At 47.4% G+C, this 22,874-nt stretch overlaps 1 protein-coding gene across 2 annotated transcripts; it reads left to right on the plus strand.

The window, feature by feature from the left end:
* The first annotated feature begins 341 nt into the window (after positions 1 to 341).
* On the plus strand, positions 342 to 22,874 carry LOC144737373 (E3 ubiquitin/ISG15 ligase TRIM25-like). 2 transcript variants are annotated; one of them, XM_078620041.1, is made up of 6 exons: positions 345 to 8,439; positions 15,836 to 15,931; positions 16,801 to 17,034; positions 18,183 to 18,205; positions 18,548 to 18,642; positions 19,961 to 22,874. In XM_078620041.1, the coding sequence occupies exons 1-6, from the start codon at positions 7,873 to 7,875 to the stop codon at positions 20,512 to 20,514; spliced, it is 1,569 nt and encodes a 522-aa protein (XP_078476167.1). In that variant the 5' UTR covers positions 345 to 7,872; the 3' UTR covers positions 20,515 to 22,874. The 2 variants fall into 2 exon arrangements, with proteins under 2 accessions (XP_078476168.1, XP_078476167.1); XM_078620042.1 differs by lacking the exon at positions 15,836 to 15,931 and having other exon boundaries at positions 342 to 8,439.

Raw genomic sequence — 22,874 nt, forward strand, 5'->3', positions numbered from 1 at the left:
GGGAGATGGCAGAAGTTTTCCTCCTTCATATTCCATTCTTAGGTTTTTTCGGTAAAGTCACGTAGGTAAAACATCAAAATTAATGAAAATAAAATAAAATAAAACAAAAATCACGACGTTTCGGAGGCAACACAAGTCTCCGTCATCAGGTGGGACCGTCACAGCCAGATTAGCTGCATCAAGTGAGGCAATGATTCAAGATGTAATCCCTTATAAGCAAGTTGAAGGGGGGAGCAGAGGGGGGGGAGCTCATCAGAATGTGGTAGCCAATGAATGGAACGTATCGGGAGGGAGAGGGGCGGGAGGGGGAGGGGGGCAAAAAAATGGACGACGGCTTGGACGCGGTTGCTGCACACGCCAACACAATGGACAGAGAGGGGGAGGGGAGGTCTGATACACATGATAGACAAAAGAACGAAAATGCCCATGTTTATACCAATGCTGGCTGAACAATGAAGAGAGTACTGTTAAAAAATAACTGGGGATGTTAACACTCGGTAAAGTAAAGTAAAATAGTGCCTGTCAGATAAGATGGTCCAAAAAAGTGTAATTAAGTCTTTTTTGCGTGGTTGATAACATCTTTCCAATGATTACTAAGTTTGTACCCATCATCACGGTTGAAATTATGTCTGTGTTTGTAAATTTGTATGGCTTCGTGTACAAACCTTTGATGGTAGCCGGGAGGTTTGCAGAGAACCTTGGTCTCGGAAAAGACAATTTCATGAGAGCCCACCGAGTTGTAGCAATGATCGGCAATGGCAGAAGAATCAGTTCTGCCGTGTTTCAGATCTGACTTGTGCTCGCGGACACGATCAAAAACATGACGTTTCGTTTCTCCAATGTAGCAATCACCACAAATGCAACTCAATTTGTAGACTCCAGGATACTGTAAGTCAGGAACGACATCCTTCACAGATGGAATCAGATCACGGATTTTATGCACTGTACTGAATCGGACTTGGATCTTATGTTTGTTTAGAATTTTGGAGATCTTTTTGGTCACGCCTGCTATGTATGGTAACGTGATGGTTTTGGTTGGAGTTTCATGTGGCTGTTTCTGTGTGGTGGGAGAGACAGCTTGGCGGATAGTACGGTCAGAGTATCCGTTCATCCTGAGGGCCCGATGTACATGTCTTAATTCACCGGTCAGGTGGTGTTTGTCAGAAATGCCATGGGCTCTGTGGTATAGCGTTTTGATGAGAGAATTCTTTTGAGATGGGTGGTGGTGGGAATCCGGTTTCAAGTAGGAATTTGTGTGGGTGGCTTACCTGTTGACAGAATGTCCCAAGGATCCGTCAGGCCTCCTCTCAAACAGAATATCCAAGAATGGTAGTTTACCGTCTTTCTCCACTTCCATGGTGAATCTGATGGATGGGTGTCTAGAATTGATGTGGTCCAAGAAGTGGTTCAATGCTGGGAGGCCATGTGGCCAGATGACGAAAGTGTCATCCACATACCTCTTCCACAGGGAAGGGAAGGACGCAGGGTGGAGTTTTGCAAATGCTGATGCAAATTGTCTCCCATTTCTTCAATCCTCCATGTAATTGTAGGTCCTGAAAGACTCACTGTACTAAATAAATCGGCCTTCTCTAGACACATCTCTTTGGCAACAGAAAGAAGGCATTCTTTAACAAATTCTCCCTCCACGAATGGTCTGCCAGTGCACGCTATTAGCTTGGCAACTTGAAAACTTGCTCGCAGTGATGAAACATTTAGTTGCTTCTGCTTCACAAAAGTATTTTGCTGAGTTGTTAATGTATTTTTCAGTTTTAATATTTTATCTTTTCTCACTTCTCCGACCAAACAATCATATTTATCTTTATGTTGAGTTTCATAGTGTCGACGTAAATTGTATTCTTTGAACACAGACACTATATTCTGGCATATCAGACACACAGCTCATTCCTTGTACTGCATGAAAAAGTAATCATAAGTCCACTGTTCTTTTAATATCCTACACTCCGAGTCAATTTTTCTCTTTCTTGACATCATTGTTTCCTAGGGAGTCAATATTGCTATTAGTAAAATACCAATATATATATACAGCGCTACAAAAACAATATACCAGCAATAACTTTGCCCACACAGAGACATACAGACTGCACTGCCCATCAATGCAGTTTGATTGGGGGAACTCCGCTTTTACTCCAGACTCACACTGGTGCGGGTGCCATTAAAAAGTTAATTACACCTGCAGTTTGTTCACAGATCGCAGTGCGATCTGCGAACTCGCATAGGAATCTGATCGCATGGGGGAGAAGACCCATGCGATCCGATTCCACTGCAGGAAAAAAGAAGGCACATGTGCCTTTTTTTATCCGAATATAATGCAAGTTCAGCCATACAAGCATATGGCTGAACTCGCACTGCTCAGAGATCGCAACAGTATGAACCGGGGCTTACACAACATACAACATATAACCTCATACAACTGAATAGCAATCAGAATATAAATGCACTTACTGTCATTTAAATTGGGTTTCCTACTCCTCGGCTGTCACTGACCAGCACGGGAAAACAGCAGGCAGCCCCTCCAGAGATTACTCTGTTATTACCCCTCTATCATTTACTCAGCGGTGCATGTGCTGGGGATCTACATCCCCAGCACACAGGAATATCACTGGGAGTGGAGCCGAGGGGCAAGTGAGGGAGCTGAGGGAGGGAGAGCCAGTCAAGCGCAGCCAGGGGAGGGCTGGCAGCCTTAGGCCTGAGGGGCAAGTCCAGTCAATTGGCCCATTGAACCATTCACCAGCGCAGCCCAATGAGTTTCCACCGCCGCAGCTCAATCAGTGTCCACCGCCGCAGCTCAATCAGTGCTCACCAGCGCAGCCAAATCAGTGCTCGCCACCGCAGCCCAATCAGTGCCTACCACCGCAGCTTAATGAGTGCTCACCACCGCAGCTCAATGAGTGCTCACCACCGCAGCCCAATGAGTGCTCACCAGCGCAGCCCAATTAGTGCTCACCAGCGCAGCCCAATTAGTGCTCACAAGCGCAGCGCAATTAGTGACCATGGGCCAGATAAATGTCCTCGGTGGGCCGCATGTGGCCCGCGGGCCGTAGTTTGAGGACCCCTGCTCTATGGGATACATTTTATCTTGGTTATGTGTGATTGACCTGTTTCGCCTTTTTAATTCTTCTGGATGACCCTCAGTCTAATACTTCATAATTATTATTTGGTTTATGTTTATCCATAATTCATTCTTTGGTTCTTTCGGTAAAGTCGCGTAGATAGAAGAAGAAGATTGATAAAAATAAAATAAGGAATACTGCAGTCTATAATGTCGACTTATTCTCATAGCCAAGCTTCAAACTTTTACCGTATATTTTTTTTTACATCAGTTATAATGTCCGTTTGTTCCTGCTATGTGCCTGTGTTTTACGGCTCTGGAGATTTGTTTGTGAACTGTCCAAAACGTTTGGGGAGGTCGTGTCATATGGTCATCTGACAACCTGGAGATTTCCCAGACAGTTGCTAACCCCTCTTTGCCCCGGAGTTGATTATTTAATGGTTCTTTTATGGCCTTTTCCCTCGAGTTGCTTTAAATTAGCGGTAAAGCAGCTGGGTGTGAAGTGTGGCGTGTGCCCTCACCCTTTCATGTCCCATGCTCGCCCCGATCAATTATGAAAAAAATAATATTGGCAGAATTATTCTTAATATAATTTTTTTGGAGAAAGGCCTATATATACAACAAAGTCAATGTGTGCTTAGGTCGATGTGTTTGTGAGAGTCTACGTATATGTGTGTGTGAGTCGCTGTATGTGTGCATGTCGATTTGCGTGTGTAACTCCATGTGTGTGTATCTAAAGTCGATGTCTGTATGTGTGAGTCCATATGTGTGTGTGTGTAAGTCCATGTCTTTGTGTGTGTGCGTCAATGTCTGTGTGTGTAGGTCGATGTGTGTGTCTGTTTTTTTACCCCGGGAAATGCCGGGGACTTATCGCTAATTAATATATATTTATAACAATACAACATTGACGCATTTAACTTTGCTATTTTATACATTTCAAGTCAGCTTTTTTGGGAGATACAAATTGTGAAAGCATTGAAAGCAAATATTTAGACTAAAACGTATAAATAAATTACATAAAAAACTAGTTTTTGAATGCTGAATTTAGACGCTGTCTTTCCGACAGCCCTGTTCTTCACCTGAGGACGGCTGCTTGTGTTGTGGCCGAAACGTCGTGAGAATTGTATTTTATTATGTTTTATTTTTATTATTGTATTATTTCCCTTCTACGTGACTTTACCGAAAGAACCAAGAAGATGAATCCCTGCAGTCACGAAAGCTTTAAATCGAAATTCATTTTTGTTGTTCTCTTCCCGCTGAACCGTGCCCGTTCTGCGCTGATGACTACTTCATTGTGTGGTGAGTCTATGGTTTTCTGCGTGGTGAGACTATGGGGTCTCTCTGACGAGTCTATGGGTTTCTGTGTGGTGAGTCTACGGGTCTCTGTGTGAGTCTATGGGTCTCTGTGTGGTGAGTCTATGGGGTCTCTCTGATGAGTTTCTATGTGGTGAGTCTATAGGTCTCTCTGTGAATCTATGAAAGTGTCAATGCGTGGGCTCGTTAACGTGTACCGTGTAGCAGACGGTGGTTTCAGGTGTTCGTGGATTGTGGTCATTGTAGTAATTCATCGCTTTGTTACAATGTGGCTTTGGTATGAAACGGTAAATGGGCAGCTCCACAAGGAGTTTATTTATTTAGCCAGTTGAGAGTAAGTCGGTGTGTGAGATTGTGAGTGAATGTTTGAAATGGAGCATGAGCGAATTAATGGGTGAGTGTGTGGGTGGGTGAGGTGATTTAAGATGACGTCTTTCAGGGTGAGGTGAGTTGAGAAGGTGAGAATGAGGTGAGTCGAGAAGAAGTGAGTTGAATTGAGGTGAGATGAGGTGTGAGAATGAGGTGACTTGAGATTAGTTTACTAGAGGTTATTTGAGATTAGGTGAGTTGACATGAGGTTAGTTGAGATGGACTTTGACCAGCGACCCCTGACGTCGGCACTTTCCAGGGCGCGTTTTGTGACATGCATATGTGGGCAAGTGGGATTGTGCATGAGTGAGTGATATGGTGGTTGAGTGAGTGGGTGAGTGAGTGGGTGAGTAAATGAGTGGGTGAATAAATTACTAAGATGCTGAATGAGTGAGTGAAATAGTGAGAAAATTACTGAGATGTTGGGTGTATGCATGAGTGAATTAATGGGTGAATGAGCGAGTGGGTGAATTAGTGCCTGATATTGTAGGTGGGTGAGTGATATGGTGGTGAGTGGGTGAGTGAAGTGAGCTAGTGGGTGAGTGAATGAGTGAATGAGGGGGTAATTGAGTGACAGAGATGGCGAGTGGGTGAAATAGTGAGATTATAGGTAAGTGAGTGAGATGTTGGGTGAGTGAATGAGAAAGTGAATGGATGAGTGGGTGAGTGAGATGGTGAGTAAATGAGTTGAGTACAGGTTGCAATGGTGTAGTTTGAGTCCTTGTCTCTCTGTCCCTCTCTCTCCCTGTACTCAATCCCGTTATCGATCCGTATTCCTCCTTGGACCCTCCACTGGATAAACATCCCCTGTACATTTAGCAGCACTGCCCATAGATTCAGCACTGCCCATAGACTCAACACTGCCCATAGACTCAATACTGCCTATAGACTCTACACTGCCCCTGTACATGAAGCAGCCTCACTTCTTACCCTCTTTCTTTCTCTATAGTAAAGCTTGACCTCTTCTCCATTACCCTATCTCGTTGTCACGGAAACAATATTACGTGGTTCACAGTGGTGTTCAATGATGATACAGTAGGTGAAGCTGTGTTGGGAGTGCTAGAGAGACGATCCTACGAGTCTTACTTGACTGGTTTCTGGTCCATTTGAAACTGAAATTATCTGGATGTGGATAGGGGCCGGGTAGCCAAAAATATTGGCACCTTCAAGTATACAAGGGGGTTGACTTTTAGAACAGCACCAGCAAAAGAAGCGGCGCCAGCGGGAGAAGCAGCGTCACCAGCGGGGGCACAGCAGCACCAGCAGCAGTGAGCTGAGCGAGCAAGGCAGCTCCCCCTTGGGTGGAAGCGAAGACACACGGCCTGGTGTGAGCATCAGAAGGGAGAAGGCAGATCCAGCCCACTGTAGGCCACTTGGACTGATGCCTAAAACCGCAGTGCTGGTTTCCCGGCCAGTGGATGCGGTGTGCCTATTGGGGATATTCGTGGGGTGTCTATAGTGCGTGTGGACAGTTGAGTTGGTTTTGGTGATGTGTGTGATATGGTGAAACGCATAACGACCACGACTGCTGAGACTGTGCGTGTGTCATGATTACACAGGGTCATAGACGTGAGTTGGTTTAGATAGGCCGTGTTGGTGGGCCAACACAAATCTCACCCTACTGTCTGTAACCTGGCCAAAGCACAGAAGTAAAATTGCTTCACCGCTTAAAAGACTGGTCCATTGGTGTCTCTGCTTATTCCACATTGTGGAGCCGACTGGCCTGCAAAATAGTTCACCATGGTGGAGGTATCATGTAGTGACGCTAGAGTTGGTTACCCACCGTCACACTCTTCCTCTTCCCTCCCCCTGCCCTTTCATGCTCTCTAAGTATCCCCTATCGCAGTCACCCATTCCTTAGCCTTTAACACGCCCCTGCCATCCATATCATTGTATTATGTAACCTTTTTTAAACTATATTCAGCACATTGAGAATTGAGAAAAGGTGTGCTATGAAAGTTAAAATAAGTTGTTGAGATGAGCATCGCTGTTGACCGATGCAGCGAGTCTCGCCGTGGCAGCGCTCGAGCCACCGCTCGACTCGTGGATGGCGACGCCACTGCCCTAGCAGTCACCATTTTCTCATAACGTATCTGTCACTTGCAGCGAAGCGAAATCTGCGTAAATTGGCCTTCAACAAGTAAAGCATCAATTATTCTCTTTTCAAGTAAATATTATTTTGGGACGTTCAGCCAATTACTCTTCAAATGAGTGTTTTTTTAATGTGCGAGAAACCCAACCACAACCCTGCAGCAGCTATTTTTGTTTTAGGCTGTCGAAGACACCTGCAGTGGAGGCCACCTACTTTGAGTGGCGAGTCCCTGGCTGTGCACCGTGCCAGGCTCATTATTCGTGGCCAATGTTTTGGACAAACTTCGTGAACCCTATAAACCTGTTTGTGACCGTACTTTTTCAACTGAAATTCCGACGTTCTTTCAGGACTGTCTATACGAGACGTGCCGTGTTTTTTTGGCGTTCAACTGTTGTGAGATTTGAGTCTTTTACATCATCATTATTTGGAGCTTTGTAGGTGAGCTAAACTTTATTAAGGGACAACCTACGTTATCTCAGCATGACGGTGGGGCTCGTAAGTTTGTGTAATTGGAGGGTAGCTGTTGCTTGTGAGAGCATCTGTGTGGACAACAAGAGGGTTCATCGGGCCAAGATGGACCAACCTTCACAGAAGTGTGTTGACATGAGCTGAGTTTACAAGAGGTTAGTTGAGATGAGGTGATTTGAGATTGGATTAGCTGATTTTATCTAGCCATTTCTGGCGCCGAGACATGTCTACCCAGTCACAAGTCAACACATTCCAGGGTGGGCCTCATGATATGCAAATCAAAATGAAAGACTTTGTACTTTAACCTGCCTCACATTTAGGTAGCTTGTTCCTGGTTTAGTGTCTCAGATGTCGCAAGTGACTGTCTGAGCAACAGCCAGAGACTGCGTGAGCTATAGCTAGATACTGCCGGAGCTAGAGCCGGACTGACGGAGCTACAGGCAGAGATTGTCTGTGCTACAGCCAGAGATTGTCTGTGCTGCAGCAAGACTGCCTGAGCTACAGCCAGAGACTGCCTGAGCTCCAGCCAGCGCCCCTCTCTGAGCAAAGCGAGAGGGCCATGGCGAGTTTGGCTCCCAGTGGTAGCGAGGTTCCAGGGGAGTTGACCTGCCCCATCTGCCTGGACGCCTTCCGCTGCCCCTGCACGCTGGGATGCGGCCACTCGTTCTGCCTCGAGTGCCTGGAAGGCACCTGGGATGCAGCCGAGTCCTTCTCCTGCCCACAGTGCCGAGTGACTTTCCCTCGGAGGCCCAAGCTAAACAAGAGCGTGACGCTCACCAACCTCATCGATCAGCTGCGAGTGGCTGAGCCCATGGCTGCCGATTCTGCTGCTTCTGCTGTTTGCTGTGATCATTGCAGGAAGCCCGCAGTGAAGACTTGCCTCAAGTGTGAGACGTCGTTCTGTATGACCCACGTCGCGCCCCACCGGAAGTTGGCAAAGTTTAGTGACCACGTCCTGGTGTCGCCCGGTGTGAACCTGGTGAAGCGACGGTGCGTGGAGCATGGAGTCGAGTACCTCTTCTACTGCGTTAACGACGGACGCCTCGTCTGCAGGGACTGCACCGTCACTGTGGATCATCGAGGGCACGAGCTCGTCACTCTGACGGTGGAGCACGACAAACGAAAGGTGAGGAGAAGGTTATCACAGTCACCGAGTAGTACCCACGATACCGCAGCATCAGCTGATTAACTCTGTCATTGGCTATCAACAGCAACATCTAATTATAACCAAACCACAGCGAGTGGCTCAGACTCATTTTAAAGTGGATTTCATATTTAACATGCCCGTAAATTTATTTTTCAAACGAGTGTTTCAAGGATAGATTCATAGGACATGGACAACATTCCACATATATTCAGTGTTCCCACGTGTCCCTCTGAGTCTCCGTGTCTCCAAATGTGCCCATGTGTCCCGCTGAGTCTCAGTGTTCCACGTGTGCCCATGTGTTCCTCTGAGTCTCCGTGTCCTCCTGTTCATGATTTATCCCCATGTCCTGTGATGTGTCAAGAGCAGGTGCGCTTTACAGTACCTCTATAAACTTAATCCAATAATGTATATGTTAGAATTAAAGTCGGGTTACTCCTGGATAGTATGTTAAGTAACAATTTATATACAATAGAACCTCGGAGATCGAACGCACCAGAACTCGAACAAATCGGTGTTCGAACGATATTTCGGAACATTTTTTGCCCCAGAAACCGACCGATAATTCGGAGGTCGAACGGGCAATCGCGATTTGAAAGAACCAGTATGGCCAAGACGCTTATGGCCAGCATCATGATGCATGCCCAGACAAAGGTTTTACCGCATGAGAGGCTAAGTTAACGCGTAGTTCTCACCCAGATAAGGCAGTAGCCAACCGAGTGAGACATCTTTTTAATGATAATGCAATGTCATTTTGAAACATTCTAAAACGGAGGCAGAAACAAACCTCTTTAGATAAGTTTTTAGTCAGAAAGAGCTCAAGTGACTCACAGTTAGTGGCAGAAAAGAAGCACAAAAGAGAAAGAACCCCATAAGGGCAGTTACCGGACGTTATTATGGAAGGGGACTTCCCATCCAAACAATAACACCAGCACCTCCTCCTCCTCACCACCTTCCACTCAAGCCATCCATTCTCCTAACTACAGGTAAAGTGAAGTTCAATGTTCATTTATTCCATATATTTATTTATTCATCCCATTTATTGTGTTTCTTGTTTTTTTAATGATTTTTATGCATGTAATTACTGTAAACTTCATGTTGAAATGCTTTATAATGAGAGATTTCTTAGTCTGTAACTAATTAATGTCATTTACATGAATTCTTATGGGGAAAATTAGTTCGGTGTTCGAACAAATCGGTGTTCGAAAGGCCTTCTGGAACGAATTAAGTTCGATCTTCGGGGTACCACTGTATCTTATTAAAAGGAAGTACCCAGCTTTGTCTGCGGGAAAATGTTATTTCAAAACTTGTCTTCTCTTAAAAAAAAACATATACATACACAAATACTAAGCTATTGTGAAAGCCCAGCGTCCCGTTTGTCTGTTCATTTGTCCATCAACGAAATTATAAGAGGCTTGCAGAAGTCCTGAATCAAAAAGCAATAGTAAAAGCGGTGTAGATAGCTGATCTAATAGGTTTCCGACAATTGTCGACCCCCCCCCTCCAAAAATCTTATAACCCCCCCCCCAGCCAATTTTTATTTTGTAGTCATATATACCTACACACCCTCATACAATAGAGTCAGCGGTATCTAGTGACTCTATAGTAGTACCAACTGACTCTAAAGTAGCATCTAGTGATTCTATAGTAGTGTAGTGACTTAACTCAGAGACGCTAAGACTTGGAGGCACTAAATTTTATTTAAATGAATGATTACGTAGCCATGCAAAAACGCATCAGCAATGGAAGCGGCCGATTGATCGGGCAATGGCCAGGCCATCGGCCACTGAGAGAAATATTCCACCCCTACCAGGATAAATTATTCCCTCTCTGCATGACCGAGAAAAGTCCCAGAATGTCGAGCGCGACCAACTCGTTAATCTGGGACACTGAAATGGACTGCAACGGAGGCTGAGACTTCCTTAGCAGCAGCTTTCTGCACGCACAGTCCATACAGCCCTTGACCAAGTGGTACATGTCACTCGACATTCCCGGCCAATAAAAGTCGCTCTGCAATATCAACAACGTCTTCCGCACCCCGAGGTGTAACATTTTATCCTCGTGCACCACCCACGTCAATCTGCCCCGCATCAAGAGGCCGGCCTGAAGAAACGATTGCGGGGCATCCGTAGTAGTAGACTCTTTATGCCCCAACTCAGCGCGACTCTGCAACGCCATAAGGGATACATCCTCCATTTGCAACCGCCCCCACTCGGCACTCGTGAGATTGAAAGTGCTGTCCCCCGGCGCGACCACCTTGGCGGGCTCCCCCTCATTGAGCACCGTTATGATGGCCAGAGACCCCGCCACTGGAGGTGTACATCGACCCGCGCCCGACAAACACGCACATCCCACCCCCGGGGGCAGGTGGGACAACACGTCAGCATTACAATGCCGCACCCCTTCATGGTATGTCAGAGAAAACAAATACTCCTGAAGTATTTCCAGCCCTATGTGAGAGCTGGCCGGAAGGTTGGTCTACTCGCAGGGAGTACTGAAGGGCCGCGTGATCCATGCGAACAACAAAATCCCTGCCATAGAGATAAGGCCTGTACTGTTGTACAAAGTACACCATGGACAAGAATTCCCTGTGGGTGACACCGTACCGCTGTTCTGCGGTGGACAAGATGCGGCTGCCATATGCAACTACCCTCTCCACTCCATTCTTAACATGGGGACAGGATAGCTCCTATGCCTGTGTCACTCGCGTCTTTGTCCAGAACAGACGGCAGGCTGCCATTTTGTCAGGGTCCATGGCTATCCCGGATGTGCTAACAATATGGCCCAAATACCGGACAGATGTTTGTGAGAGGTGGTACTTTTTGCGGTTTTAATTTAAGATTGGCCACCAACACTCTGACAAACACCGACCATAAATGCAGCAAGTGCTCTTTGAACGTGCGTCCGAACACGATGACATCGTCCAGATAAATGAGGCACGAATCCCATCACAGACCTGCCAAAACCAATTACTTCAGCCTTTGAAACTTATCTGGAGCCGAATGCAGCCCCATAGGAAGGCATTTAAATTGGAACAACCCTTTTGGCGTCCAGAACCCGGTCTTAGGTTTGGATTTCTAGTCCAGGGGCGGCTGCCAGAACCCTCATAAGAAATCAAACGTAGAGAAAAACTGGGCACCAGACAACGCATCCAGGGAATTGTCCATCTGAGGTAGTGGATATGCATCTGCCATGGAAATTTGATTCAGTTTCCGGAAATCTATGCAAAAGCACAGGCTCTCTTCCCTTCTTTTTAACCAATACAATGGGAGCACCCCACGGGCTGGTAGAAGGAGAGATAATGTCCGCGGCCAACATCTCGCCAACTGCCTGCCGGACATGGTCCTTCTCTTAGGGGCTCATCCTATATGAACTCTGTCTTATCGGGGTTGCGTTCCCCATGTTGATGCGGTGCTGCAGTAACGAAGTGCGGCCAATGTCAAATTTCCCCTTGCTAAAAATATCCGCAAACTCTTGCAATAGAGCACCCATTGTTCTTGGGTCAAATCGGAATTTTCAGAGCACAATTTGTGAATCTGTCTCGTCCGACTTGCCTCCCCCTTCCACCGCGCCAACGACTTCTGTTGCAGCTGTGTCAGTCTCCTCACAACGTGCAGCAGTTGCATGGGCCAACACTGTGCCAGTTTGGACCACAGCTGCCCAAAGCTCAACATTTAGCACCTGTGAAAAGGGCTCTTGGTACGTTCTGACAATAGTCTGAGCGCCCAACAACTTGAGACCCCGAGTCGCTATTTTAGACCGGGTTAAGAGGACCCCCTCCTTTGGATTCGCCAATTCCAGATGCTTCCTGAGCCATAAGGGCACCAGTATCTGTGCACCTGGTGGAATCGTAACAGATTCCTTCGCCAGGGCCTGGACCGTGGCATTAGCCACTGCCAGCCTAGTAGGGGATTGCAGAAAGGCCAATCGCTGTCCCGATGGCATTTCAATGCACCCTTGGTCAATAAGGCAGGGCACAGCCAACGACTTGGAGACCAATACCAGCCCAGTTTCCCCTATCCGAACCCTCGCCACTGTCTGTCCCAGAATCCCCAAACTTCCACCGACTCTATAGTAGTAACTACTGACTATACAGTCAAATCTAGTGACGACAGTAGTATCTACCTACTCTATAGTAGTGTAGTGACATCGCGGTATGTAACTGTGTAGTGCCGGCCCTAGAGAGGCACGCTGTGCGGTGTATTGACATCGCGGATACCACTCCGGTGTGGGTGTAGTACCGGCCCTAGAGGGGCTCGGTCAGTGCTGATTGATAGCGCTGGATGGCATCATGCTTGGTGTGCAAAGCCGGCCATAGGGCAAAAAGGGTAACTGAAGGCCATGGCACACTGGTTGACTCGAGAAGACACGTGACGGGTTAAGTCTACAAAGGGGCCGCAAGTGGGGGCTTAGGGGTGGTCACGTGGTCGGCGTCCAGATGCTGCTCGAGGATTCTGGAAGGTGGTCGTGGCCAAGGGCAGAGCCAGCCATGCTGCAGAGAATATAAGCCGGGTCCCCCAGAGGGGCTGGGATTATTCATCTTGAAGGAACCTTCGTCTATGTCTACGTTCAACCGAGTCTCCAACACGTGGACCTGGACCCGAGCTGTAGTCCTGGTCCGTAGTAGATAGTTACGTTGTAATTAGTGTAGTTAGCCTGGTGGTCACCACCATAGGTTGTCATTCTGTTAAGGGGCAGTTACTCTGTTTGTTGGTGTTAAATACATGTGTTGCCTCGAATAGTATGACTGAAACTCAGATGCGCTCGCAACAGTAGAATTCACGTACTCTACAGTCATAACTACTGACTCTATAGTAGTAGCTACTGACTCTACAGTATTATCTACAAACTCTATAGTACTTCTATAGCCAATGCCTATAGTAGTAACTACTAACTCTATAGGAGTATCTGATGACTGTATAGCAGTATCTGCTGACTCTATAGTCGTATCTACTAAATCAGCAGCAGTAAATACTGACTGTAGTGGTATCTACTGACTGTAGTAGTATTTAATGACCTTATAGTAGTAACTACCGACTCTATAGTAGTAACTACTGACTCTATAGTAGTAACTACTGACTCTACAGTAGTATCTAATGCCTGTAGTAGTATCTACTGACTCTATAGTAGTGTAATGACATCGCTGGATGCCACCATTTTGTAGGTGTTGTACCGGCCCTAGAGGGGCATGGTGTGCGCTGCGTAAAAGCGCTGGATGGCACCAGGCCATAAGTGCCGTGCTGGCCCTACAGGACAGGGTGTGTGGGTGCCGACCGAAGGATAAGGTTGTGCAAGGCCATGGCACTCTGGTTGACCCGGGAGGATACGTGACCGGTTAAGTTGATAGAGGGGCCCCAAGAGGGGGGTCACATGATTGAGACCCAGATCCTTCCCGAGGATTCTGGAAGTTGGGCGTGGTGGAGCCAGCCATGCCACAGAGAATATAAGCCAGGTCTCTAGAGGGACCAGGGTTCTTCATCCCGGCAAAGAAACCCTTTGTCCCAGGCGTAGTTAGCTGACTCAACAGAAGTATCTGCCCACTCTACAGCAGTAACATTTGACTCTACAAAAGTATATATTGACTCTATAGTAGTTTAATAAAAGACTCCGTCAGGCACTGCTGGTCTCCGCTTGTCTTTTATTCAGGTTCTTCTCCGCACCCCGCTGGTCTCCTTCTCGGACCAGCGTCATCTCGCGCGCGCCCCACGCACGCTCCCTCTCGCGTGCTACGCACGCTCCTTCGTTAGCTCCTTTACTCCCGCACTCCGCACACCGCTGGCCGACGGCGTGCTGAGGTCCTTCGGCCACGTGGCTGATGGTGCGGATCTCTCTCTCACCACCCAACGTGGCTCAGACTCTTAACTTCCCCGACTGCCCCGATCTCTTCCGGTCTTCCACTTATATCCATTCCCCCCACGTGACCCTGACTCCCCCCCTTCCAGATCGTCAGATCCAGCCTTCCCATACTACCCCACTGGCTCCGCCCCCATTCACCTCGCCTCCCATTGGAGCCGAGGTGAACGGTCGCCCCTCCCACACGCCCCGCAGACCAGGCTCCGTCCCCCAATACCCCGGGCCATGTGATTGGACCAGAGCTCAGCAGCAACCCCATTTACGCTCGCATTACAGTAGTATTTCCTTAGTTTACAGTAGTATCTACCGACTCTACAGTAGTATTTGCTGACTCTATAGTAGTGTAATAAAAGACTCGGACGCTTCTCTCTGTCCTGTGTCCTTTATTTGGGTTCGATCTCTTTTCCCTCACGGCACTCCCCTATATACTCTCTGCTCTGCTGCCCCAGGCTGCTGTCGCTCACGTAGCCCAACTCCCTCCTAGCAGACCCGCTGCTGTCTCGTCGCGCAGACCCCTGCTGCCCAACTCCTCCCTTGCAGACCCGCTGCTCTCTGCAGCCTCCTCGCTGCTCCTGCTGCCCGGGGGTCAGTCACCGTTGGACGACCGTGCCGATCCTCGTGGCCCGGGTGTGTGGCGATCTCGCCACTCTCTCTCTCTCACCCTTCGCCCTGCGTGGCCTCACACTTTCCCAGTTTCCGATCACTCCCCTCTGCTTCCGGTTACCCCCCCTTATAGACCTCTAGCCTCTCCCCCACGTGACGTAACTCCTCCCCCCATGACGTCACTTCCGGAAGGTCGTTTACGCCCGCATTACAGTAGTATATATTGACTGTTCAGTAGTAGCTACTGAGATTACATTAATAACTACTGACTGCAGTAGTTATCACTGTAGCGATTGTATATCCAACCTCCTGGCGTTTTGACAAACGAACATTCAGGGCTACGTTTTAGGGAATGCTGCAGGCGTTTTTTAGTGCTTGGACCCTGAGTGAATATTAACCATTGGGAACTTGCAGAAGGAGTTGCCGTAAAGCGATGACGTGGGTGGAAGTTTATGGCAAAACAATCCCCATGATAGATACAAAGTGGATAGGCTCTATCCAGCAGTGTATTGACATAAAGGCTGGATTTCCCTTTTATTTCACGAATAAATATATTTAAATCATATACGATCTTAAAATGGTATCTTAACTAGGAAAATGAACGTTTTATTAGCAAGTTTACCATGTAAAATTATGGGGGGAACAATACACGTACCATGACAGTGAATCTCCAATGGTAATGAATGTACGTGAAGTGAACCTGTGCAGTGCAGAGTGAGTGGGTCCTGGACTCAAGCTCCGTGATCTCGGAGCCCAGCTCCCGGAGGCATTCAGTGCAGCGCTCTCTACCCCGGCCTCCATGACTGCACGGGGCCACTGTTGCCTGGAGCTGGGACCGGCAGTGGAGGGGTTCAAGTGGAGTGGGGGTGAGAGGGGGCCCTTAGAGAGTGAGTGCAGTCTCCCCTGGTGACCTCTCTCACAGAAACAAGTGGGAGATGAGACGCGGGCGGTGGAGGAGAAGAGAAGGGAGGCGGAGGAGTCCGTGAAGCAGATGGAGGCCGCTCGCAGGGACGTGCAGGTACCGCGTCTGGGCCAGACACTGTCACTCCACCCTGAATAGGGTTTGTGATGGATGGACAACCCCATTCATTAACGTGGACTTGCATTGGCTTTGAACACATCGTGGAACTAAAGACACAACGGTCAATGCGCCTCAATGCTCAGACGAGCAAAGAGGTGGCTCTCATCTCCAATAAGGAATTGATTAATTGGTGGAAATTAAAAATTCCCACATCTGCATACAACTTACCACTTCAACATCCGTTAGCAATATTGGTCAGATGAGCTAGTAAATACCTCTTATCCAATACTCTGGTGACAAATTTGGTGGATCACACATAGACTGTTGTACACCATAATACTGAAACCAGTTCTGGATTTTGGTTGGCCAGATGGCAGTATAGCAAGTGGGTTCATGATCCCCTATTTTCATTTATACATCTGTGGTGGGTTTGTTCTCACAATCAAAACACTAATTTAAAGAGGAATTGGCCTATCGTCCCATTTCAATATTTGATTGAAAAGAGATTCATTGAGGATGTATTTGATGAAGGTAAATTACAGATGTCCATTTGCTTCATGCGAAGGTAAACAAGCGCGCTTCCTTATTGCCTTGCGCAATGAGAATGGCACAGACGCTAAATGTACTCACGATGGTCTTTGATTTCAATGCCTCACAGCCCCCACCCGTTATGGCGAATTGTGTTGTAGTGAAAATGCACAGCGGCATTATCGGATGCAGAGGAAGAAGGAGGCTTCAGTGCTGCAGACTCGTATCACTGTCTGCACACCTTCACAGTTGCACTCGAGTCACACCGACCTGAATGTCATTTCACGAAGAATCAGACATATTTAATGAACAGAGGTGGCATTTCTTTATCTTTGCAGGGGTCCATGACAGATGAAAAGGCCTCAATTTCAGTCAGATTCGCCCGCACGAGAGCAGCGTTGGATGCGGAGGAGAAGGCGGCTTTAGAGCAAGCGGAGCAGAAAGGGCGCGAGCAGCTGTCCCAGATTGAGAACAAGATTGCTCACTACCAGCGCGAGATCAGCGAGCTCCAGGCAGCAGCCACTCGCCTGGAGGCCCTAGCACAGGAAAGGGACTCGCTCGCGTTCCTGCAGGTGAGCCCATGAGTCTCCAGTTTTGCTATTGGTACAGAGCCCTCTCACCAGCAGCAGGAGAGGGAGGCTCCTGAATGAGAGTTTGCATCCACTAGGCTTGAGAATACAGCACCATTCATGGATTCGTATCACAGCTCCAGTGCTTCCATTTGGAAGCCCAGCTCATATTTTCTCAGTTAAATTAATTCTCTCTCCCATCCTTCAACAGATTCCCATTGAGTTTGTTTAATGGTGAATATGAACTAAATATTATCGTAATTGCACTTTTAAAATGAACCATAAAACAACAATGTACACGGTATTCATGATTGTCATCAGCCATAATCTATCCACTTATTGTTTAAGGTGTCCCTAAGCCATTGCCACATCTCATGATGCCTCGATGCAACAATCCACTAGCACCTGTTCACGAGCCGATTTCATCTCCGCTTCTTACTTCGTGTACCTCCACTTTGATGCGCGACCTTCATTGTTCATATTAGGGATGCCAAAATATACACGGTCTCATACACTTATTAATTATATCATTGTGTCTTGAACATCACTTCTACAAGACCTGCCATGTGTGCATTTGTAACACCAGAAATTACCAGTCCTAAATTACTCTCAACACAGATCAATATCAACCGGTCTCACTCTGAAATATTTGCCCTGCAAATCAGTGTTAGTCTTCGAGAGGCGGCGAGATGATAACTACCTCGCCTGGTATACCGGAGGTCGTGGATTTCATCCCCAACCTGACTTCCTTATATATTTGGAGATGTCATGTCTCCCTCCATGGTCACATAGATTTTTCTCCAGGTCCTCCAGTTTTTCACTCCACATTTTAAAACGTGCGTTTAGAGTATTGGGCTGCTATACATTTCCACGTGATTAACCACTCCGTTGAGCTATCATTTGTGGCCAGGTCGCTTCTGAAAAAGAGCTATATAGCTCCGTGGGCCTCATCTGGAAAAATAAAAATAATAGTTTTTAGTTGACTATCAAGCGGTCTCACTCTGAAACATTTTCCCCATAAGTCAGTATTGTGATCATAGGGTCATAAGCCACGACTCTGGGGTTTATATTCCACTGTGTTGCAGTGGAAACTCCACTGATCACATGGGATTGGAGGTAGAATCACAGTAACGCATCTCTCTCTCCCACAGGGGCACCTGGAGGAGACGCGCAGGTACAGACGACTATCATTCACGACTCGACACACGACAACATGGGACTGAGTGTGGGGCGCAGACAGTAAGACACTGGCTGTGTGGGGATGCTGTGTGTGGTGATGCTGTGTGTGACGATGCTGTGTGATGGTGCTGTATGTGATGATGCTATGTGTGGTAATAGTAATGCTGTGTGGTGATGATGCTGTGTGTGGTAATAGTAATTCTGTGTGGTGATGCTGTCATTGTGAGATGAGTGATGATGCTTTGTTTGATGAGTGCCTGTGAGATGGAGCTGTGATGATCCAGTGAGTGACGATGCTCTATTTGAGACAGCAGCCATGTCTGCTCTGCTTTCACAGGACAGGGAGGGTTACAGCAGCTCCACCCTCAGCTCCCAGCCAAGAGGACATTGCCTCACTTAAAGTCCTGGAGACAACTGCAGTCAAACGCTTGTGTGAGTTCTTCAGTGTGAATCATGTGTGATGGGGCCATCTTGACAATAAATGATCCCCGTGTGTGTGCACGAGGTCGACTTAGCCTCAAATAATTGCCTGGGTTTTATAAACATCACCACTAGGGAGAAATATGCCAGGCGTAGTGCTGGCCACCCACCCCTCGTGTGTCATGTCAACCTTCAACGGTGCTGATTTGCCCCCACAGTCTGCAAAGGCTACACGGGGGATATTTATCTGTTTACATCCTGGAACCTCATGTGGTGTGTAAACAAAATCGCCACTATTGAAACAAAGGCGGTCGGGCGTGGTGCTGGCCACCCACCTCGTGTGCCATGCCAGTCTTCATAGAGAAACACGGACAGCACTTGTCCCAATAGTCTGTTAAGGCTACACAAAGGATCTCTGTCTTTGTTCACATACCATTCCTGGACCCTACTGAACAGAACCATGAGACTCAGTGTGGTGTTCTTGGGTAAATAATCAGCATTATGAGTCAGAGGTAATTGTGATGTTGAGATGGAGTGTGTGCCTGTGAATGTGTCTGTGCATTTGTGCATGGGGGGAGCGGTGCACTACGAACTCAGTTACCCGTGTTTGATTATAATTACCAGCCATGGTTAACATCAATGGCAGGTGATATCTGATCCAGTCCTGGGCCTCTGCTAGGCAGTTTCATCATCAAATGAGTTCCTGATGCTGGTTTTATGGTGATAATGATGGTGATAGTGGTCGTGATGAAGATGTTGGTAATGATGCTGTTAGTGATAATGTGAGTGATGAGAATGGTAATGGGTTTGGTGATGGTGTTGGTCGTGGTGATGGCAGTGATGGTCGTGGTGATGGTAATGATGGTGACATTGGTGATAATAGAGGCGGTGATGGTTTTGCTGATGGCGCTGATGGTAGTACTGATGATATTGGTGATGGGGGTCATGGTAGTGATGGTGGTCATGATGGTCATTGTAATGGTTATAATGATGATGGTCGTGTTGGTGATGTTGGTGATAGTGATGAAGATGGTGGTGATGGGGATAGTTGTGTTGGTAGTGATGATGGTGGTGGTGATTGTAATGGAGCTAGTGGTGGTGATGATGGTTGTGATGTTGCTTATTGCGATAGTGATGTTGATGTTCGTAGTGTTGATGATGGTGGTGTTTATGTTGTTGTCATTGATATTGATGGCATGGATGCTTGGTGATGGTGATGTTTGTGATGGTGATGTTTGTGATGGTGAAGATGGTTGGTGATGGTAATGTTGATGGTGAATAATGGTGATGACGGTGTTCTGTAGTGGTGTTGTCATCACTGTTGTCACAGATGGACGCTCACCGACTCTGGACACAAACTCAGCTTATGACTACCTCCAGATCTCCTCGAATCTCAGGACGATGACGCTGACTGGTGCCTCCCAGGGTCGCCCCGATCACCCACACCGGTTTTATTGCTTTGCACAAGCCCTGTGCAGTGAGAGCTTCTCGTCGGGCCACCACTACTGGGAGGTGGACGTGGGGGACGCGCGACGGTGTCGTGTTGGAGTCGCGTATGGGACGATTCCACGGAAAGGGAGTGGTGGTGCTGCACAGCTGCTGGGAGGGAGCAACGCGTCCTGGTGTGTAGAGAAACGTGACGACAACTTCTCAGTGTTTCATGGTAGAGTGAAGACTGCACTGTCGGTGAGGGGGGCCCCCTCCCCTCGCAGAATCGGGCTTCACCTGCACTGGGAGGGGGGGCTCCTGGCATTTTACCGCGCCGACTCCATGGAGGTGATCCACGAGGTTCGGCAGAGATTCTTGCAGCCTCTCTACCCTGGGATGTGTGTGTGGTGTTTTAATGAACCATTGAAGATCGTGGATCTGAGTGATGCATCCTGAGGATGGGGAGAGAGAAACCTAATAAACCGAGACAGAAACCCAATAAACGGAGGAGAGGGGGATGGTGACGAGAGGGTGAAGTGAGAGTGAGGGAAAAGTGAAACGGAAGGTAGAACGGAAGGTGAGGTGAGGGTGAGGCTATGGGAGGGCGAGGTGAAAATTGAGGGAACGGTGAGGTGAGCGTGGAGGGGGAGAGTGAGGTGAGCATGGGGTGAGGTCAGGTTTGTGTGCGTGAGCGATGTCACTGGTGCAGTACAAATCGCCGGTGCGGAAGTTTGAGGGATTTCAATGAAATTTGAGAGGGAAATCAGCGCAGCCCCAGAGTCCGTGTGGCTGCTCCTTCACCTGCAGTGCGCGCTCGCGTCACCACGCCTCCTCATCTCTGTGATTCACCATCATCACCACCACCCCATCATCACCGCCATCAACACGGCCCCAATCATAATCACCATAGTCATCACCACCACCATCATCGCCATCATCACCAACAGCATTATCACGATCACCATCATGATTACTATCAACACCACCAAAACCATCATAATCACCATCAGCAACATCATCGTCACAATCATCACTATCACCACCATCATCACTATCACTGTCATAACCACAATCACCATCATCACCAACACTACCACTATCATCACCATCATTATCATTATTACCACCATCATGATCATCTTCATCATTATCATTGCTCCATTATCATCACTAACATCACCACCAACCCATCATCATTAACATCACTATCATCAATATCACCAACATAATCAACATCATTATCCCCATCATCACCACGACCCCGATCACCACCACCACTATCAACACCAAAAAAACACCATAATCACATCCATCACTATCATCATAATCATCACTATCATCACAACCACTATCATCATCACCATCACTACCATCACCATCACCACCATCACCAACATTGCCGCGATCACCACCACCATCATCATTACAACAACCATGATCATCATCATAGTAATCACAATCATTACTATTATTACTATCATCAAAACCACAAAAAACACCATAATCATCACAATAATCACAATCATCATTACCATCATCATGATCATCAATACAACAATACCCACCATAATCATCACCACCATCACCGTGAAAACCACGATCACCCTCATCACCATTTCACCATTATTACCACCACTACCACCTTCATCACAATTACTATCCCCCCCCCCTCCGCAAATCCCTTATCTCCACATGAATCATTAAAGACAATATACACCACGTAACGTTTTACTCATCCCATCAGTCGCAGGCACGGCCTTCTGGGAGTGCCTAATTGAAGCGGCATTTGGTTCAACGCAAGCAACACTCTGGGCAGGTTTCGACATTCAGTGTCTCATCAGCAGCAGAGTCAGGCTCGCGTAAAGCAACTTACTTCGCACCGTATGTAGCCAACCGTGCAAATCGGAGGTGCAATGCTGGCGAACAGCCCAGATGTTCATAGGCAAGGATCGATTCAGACGTTCAGTGTCTCATCAGCAGCAGAGCCAGGCGTTGCTTAAACCAAGGCTCACAAAGTTTTGCCGACTGGTTTCCTGGCCGCCTGCCTGTATGTATGTTACAATTATATTGCAATGTATGTAACCAACTGGGCTAATCGCAGGTGCGGGGGAAGGACAACAAACTAACAACAAAAATTAGTTCTAAATAAATAGTTTGAACATTTAGATGATTTAAAAGTGAAGAGCTCCAGTGGCTTCATAATAATGTAAGGAAAGGCGTTACAGACGGCTGCAGAAGCAGCACCACTAACAGCGCCACAATACGGTGACCGTCTTTGTTCAATACTGCAATAGGATTATAACCATTACTGTGCGGAAATGTTCATAAGTTTTGATGACTGGATTCCTGGCTGCCTGCCTGGCTTCTTGGCGAGCGGGCGAGCAAGTGATGACGTCACGGCGTGCATCTGCGGGATGACGTCACCACCGCACCCCACAGCGTTGAATCGGGTTCATGCGTGGTGCCGACGTCACAACCTCCCTCCCTCCAAATCCACCATTCACCCCAGAGCGTTCATCCCACGCAAATGAGTGGGATGCGTCATCAAGCTATCATATCATATTCAGATCATCATACAAGCAAACTACATTAGGAAAATTAATTTTTTGGTTGGATGGCTGGAGCGAGATATGGAGGGACGGACAGTCAGGTACAAAGGCCATGCGGGCTGGTCGTGTTTGATTAGAAAATACAAATGTTCAATAAAAAAAATCGAAGGTAAAAAAAACACAGCACGTATTATTGTCTTGAGTATTACTGTGTATACAAAGCGACTTTAACCTACAGTCTATATAAAGCAATACACGTACAACGAC

This window comes from Lampetra planeri, chromosome 69 (assembly GCF_965212315.1).
Source record: "Lampetra planeri chromosome 69, kcLamPlan1.2.h2, whole genome shotgun sequence".
Taxonomy (NCBI): Eukaryota; Metazoa; Chordata; class Hyperoartia; order Petromyzontiformes; family Petromyzontidae; genus Lampetra; species Lampetra planeri.

What these genes read in the sequence shown, in the direction of transcription:
- LOC144737373 (XM_078620041.1), top strand. Translation starts at nt 7,873, where the DNA reads ATGGCGAGTTTGGCTCCCAGTGGTAGCGAGGTTCCAGGGGAGTTGACC. An exon ending in TGGAGCACGACAAACGAAAG is followed by an intron (nt 8,440 to 15,835) that starts GTGAGGAGAAGG and finishes CCTCTCTCACAG; the next exon opens with AAACAAGTGGGAGATGAGAC. An exon ending in CACCTGGAGGAGACGCGCAG is followed by an intron (nt 18,206 to 18,547) that starts GTACAGACGACT and finishes CTGCTTTCACAG; the next exon opens with GACAGGGAGGGTTACAGCAG.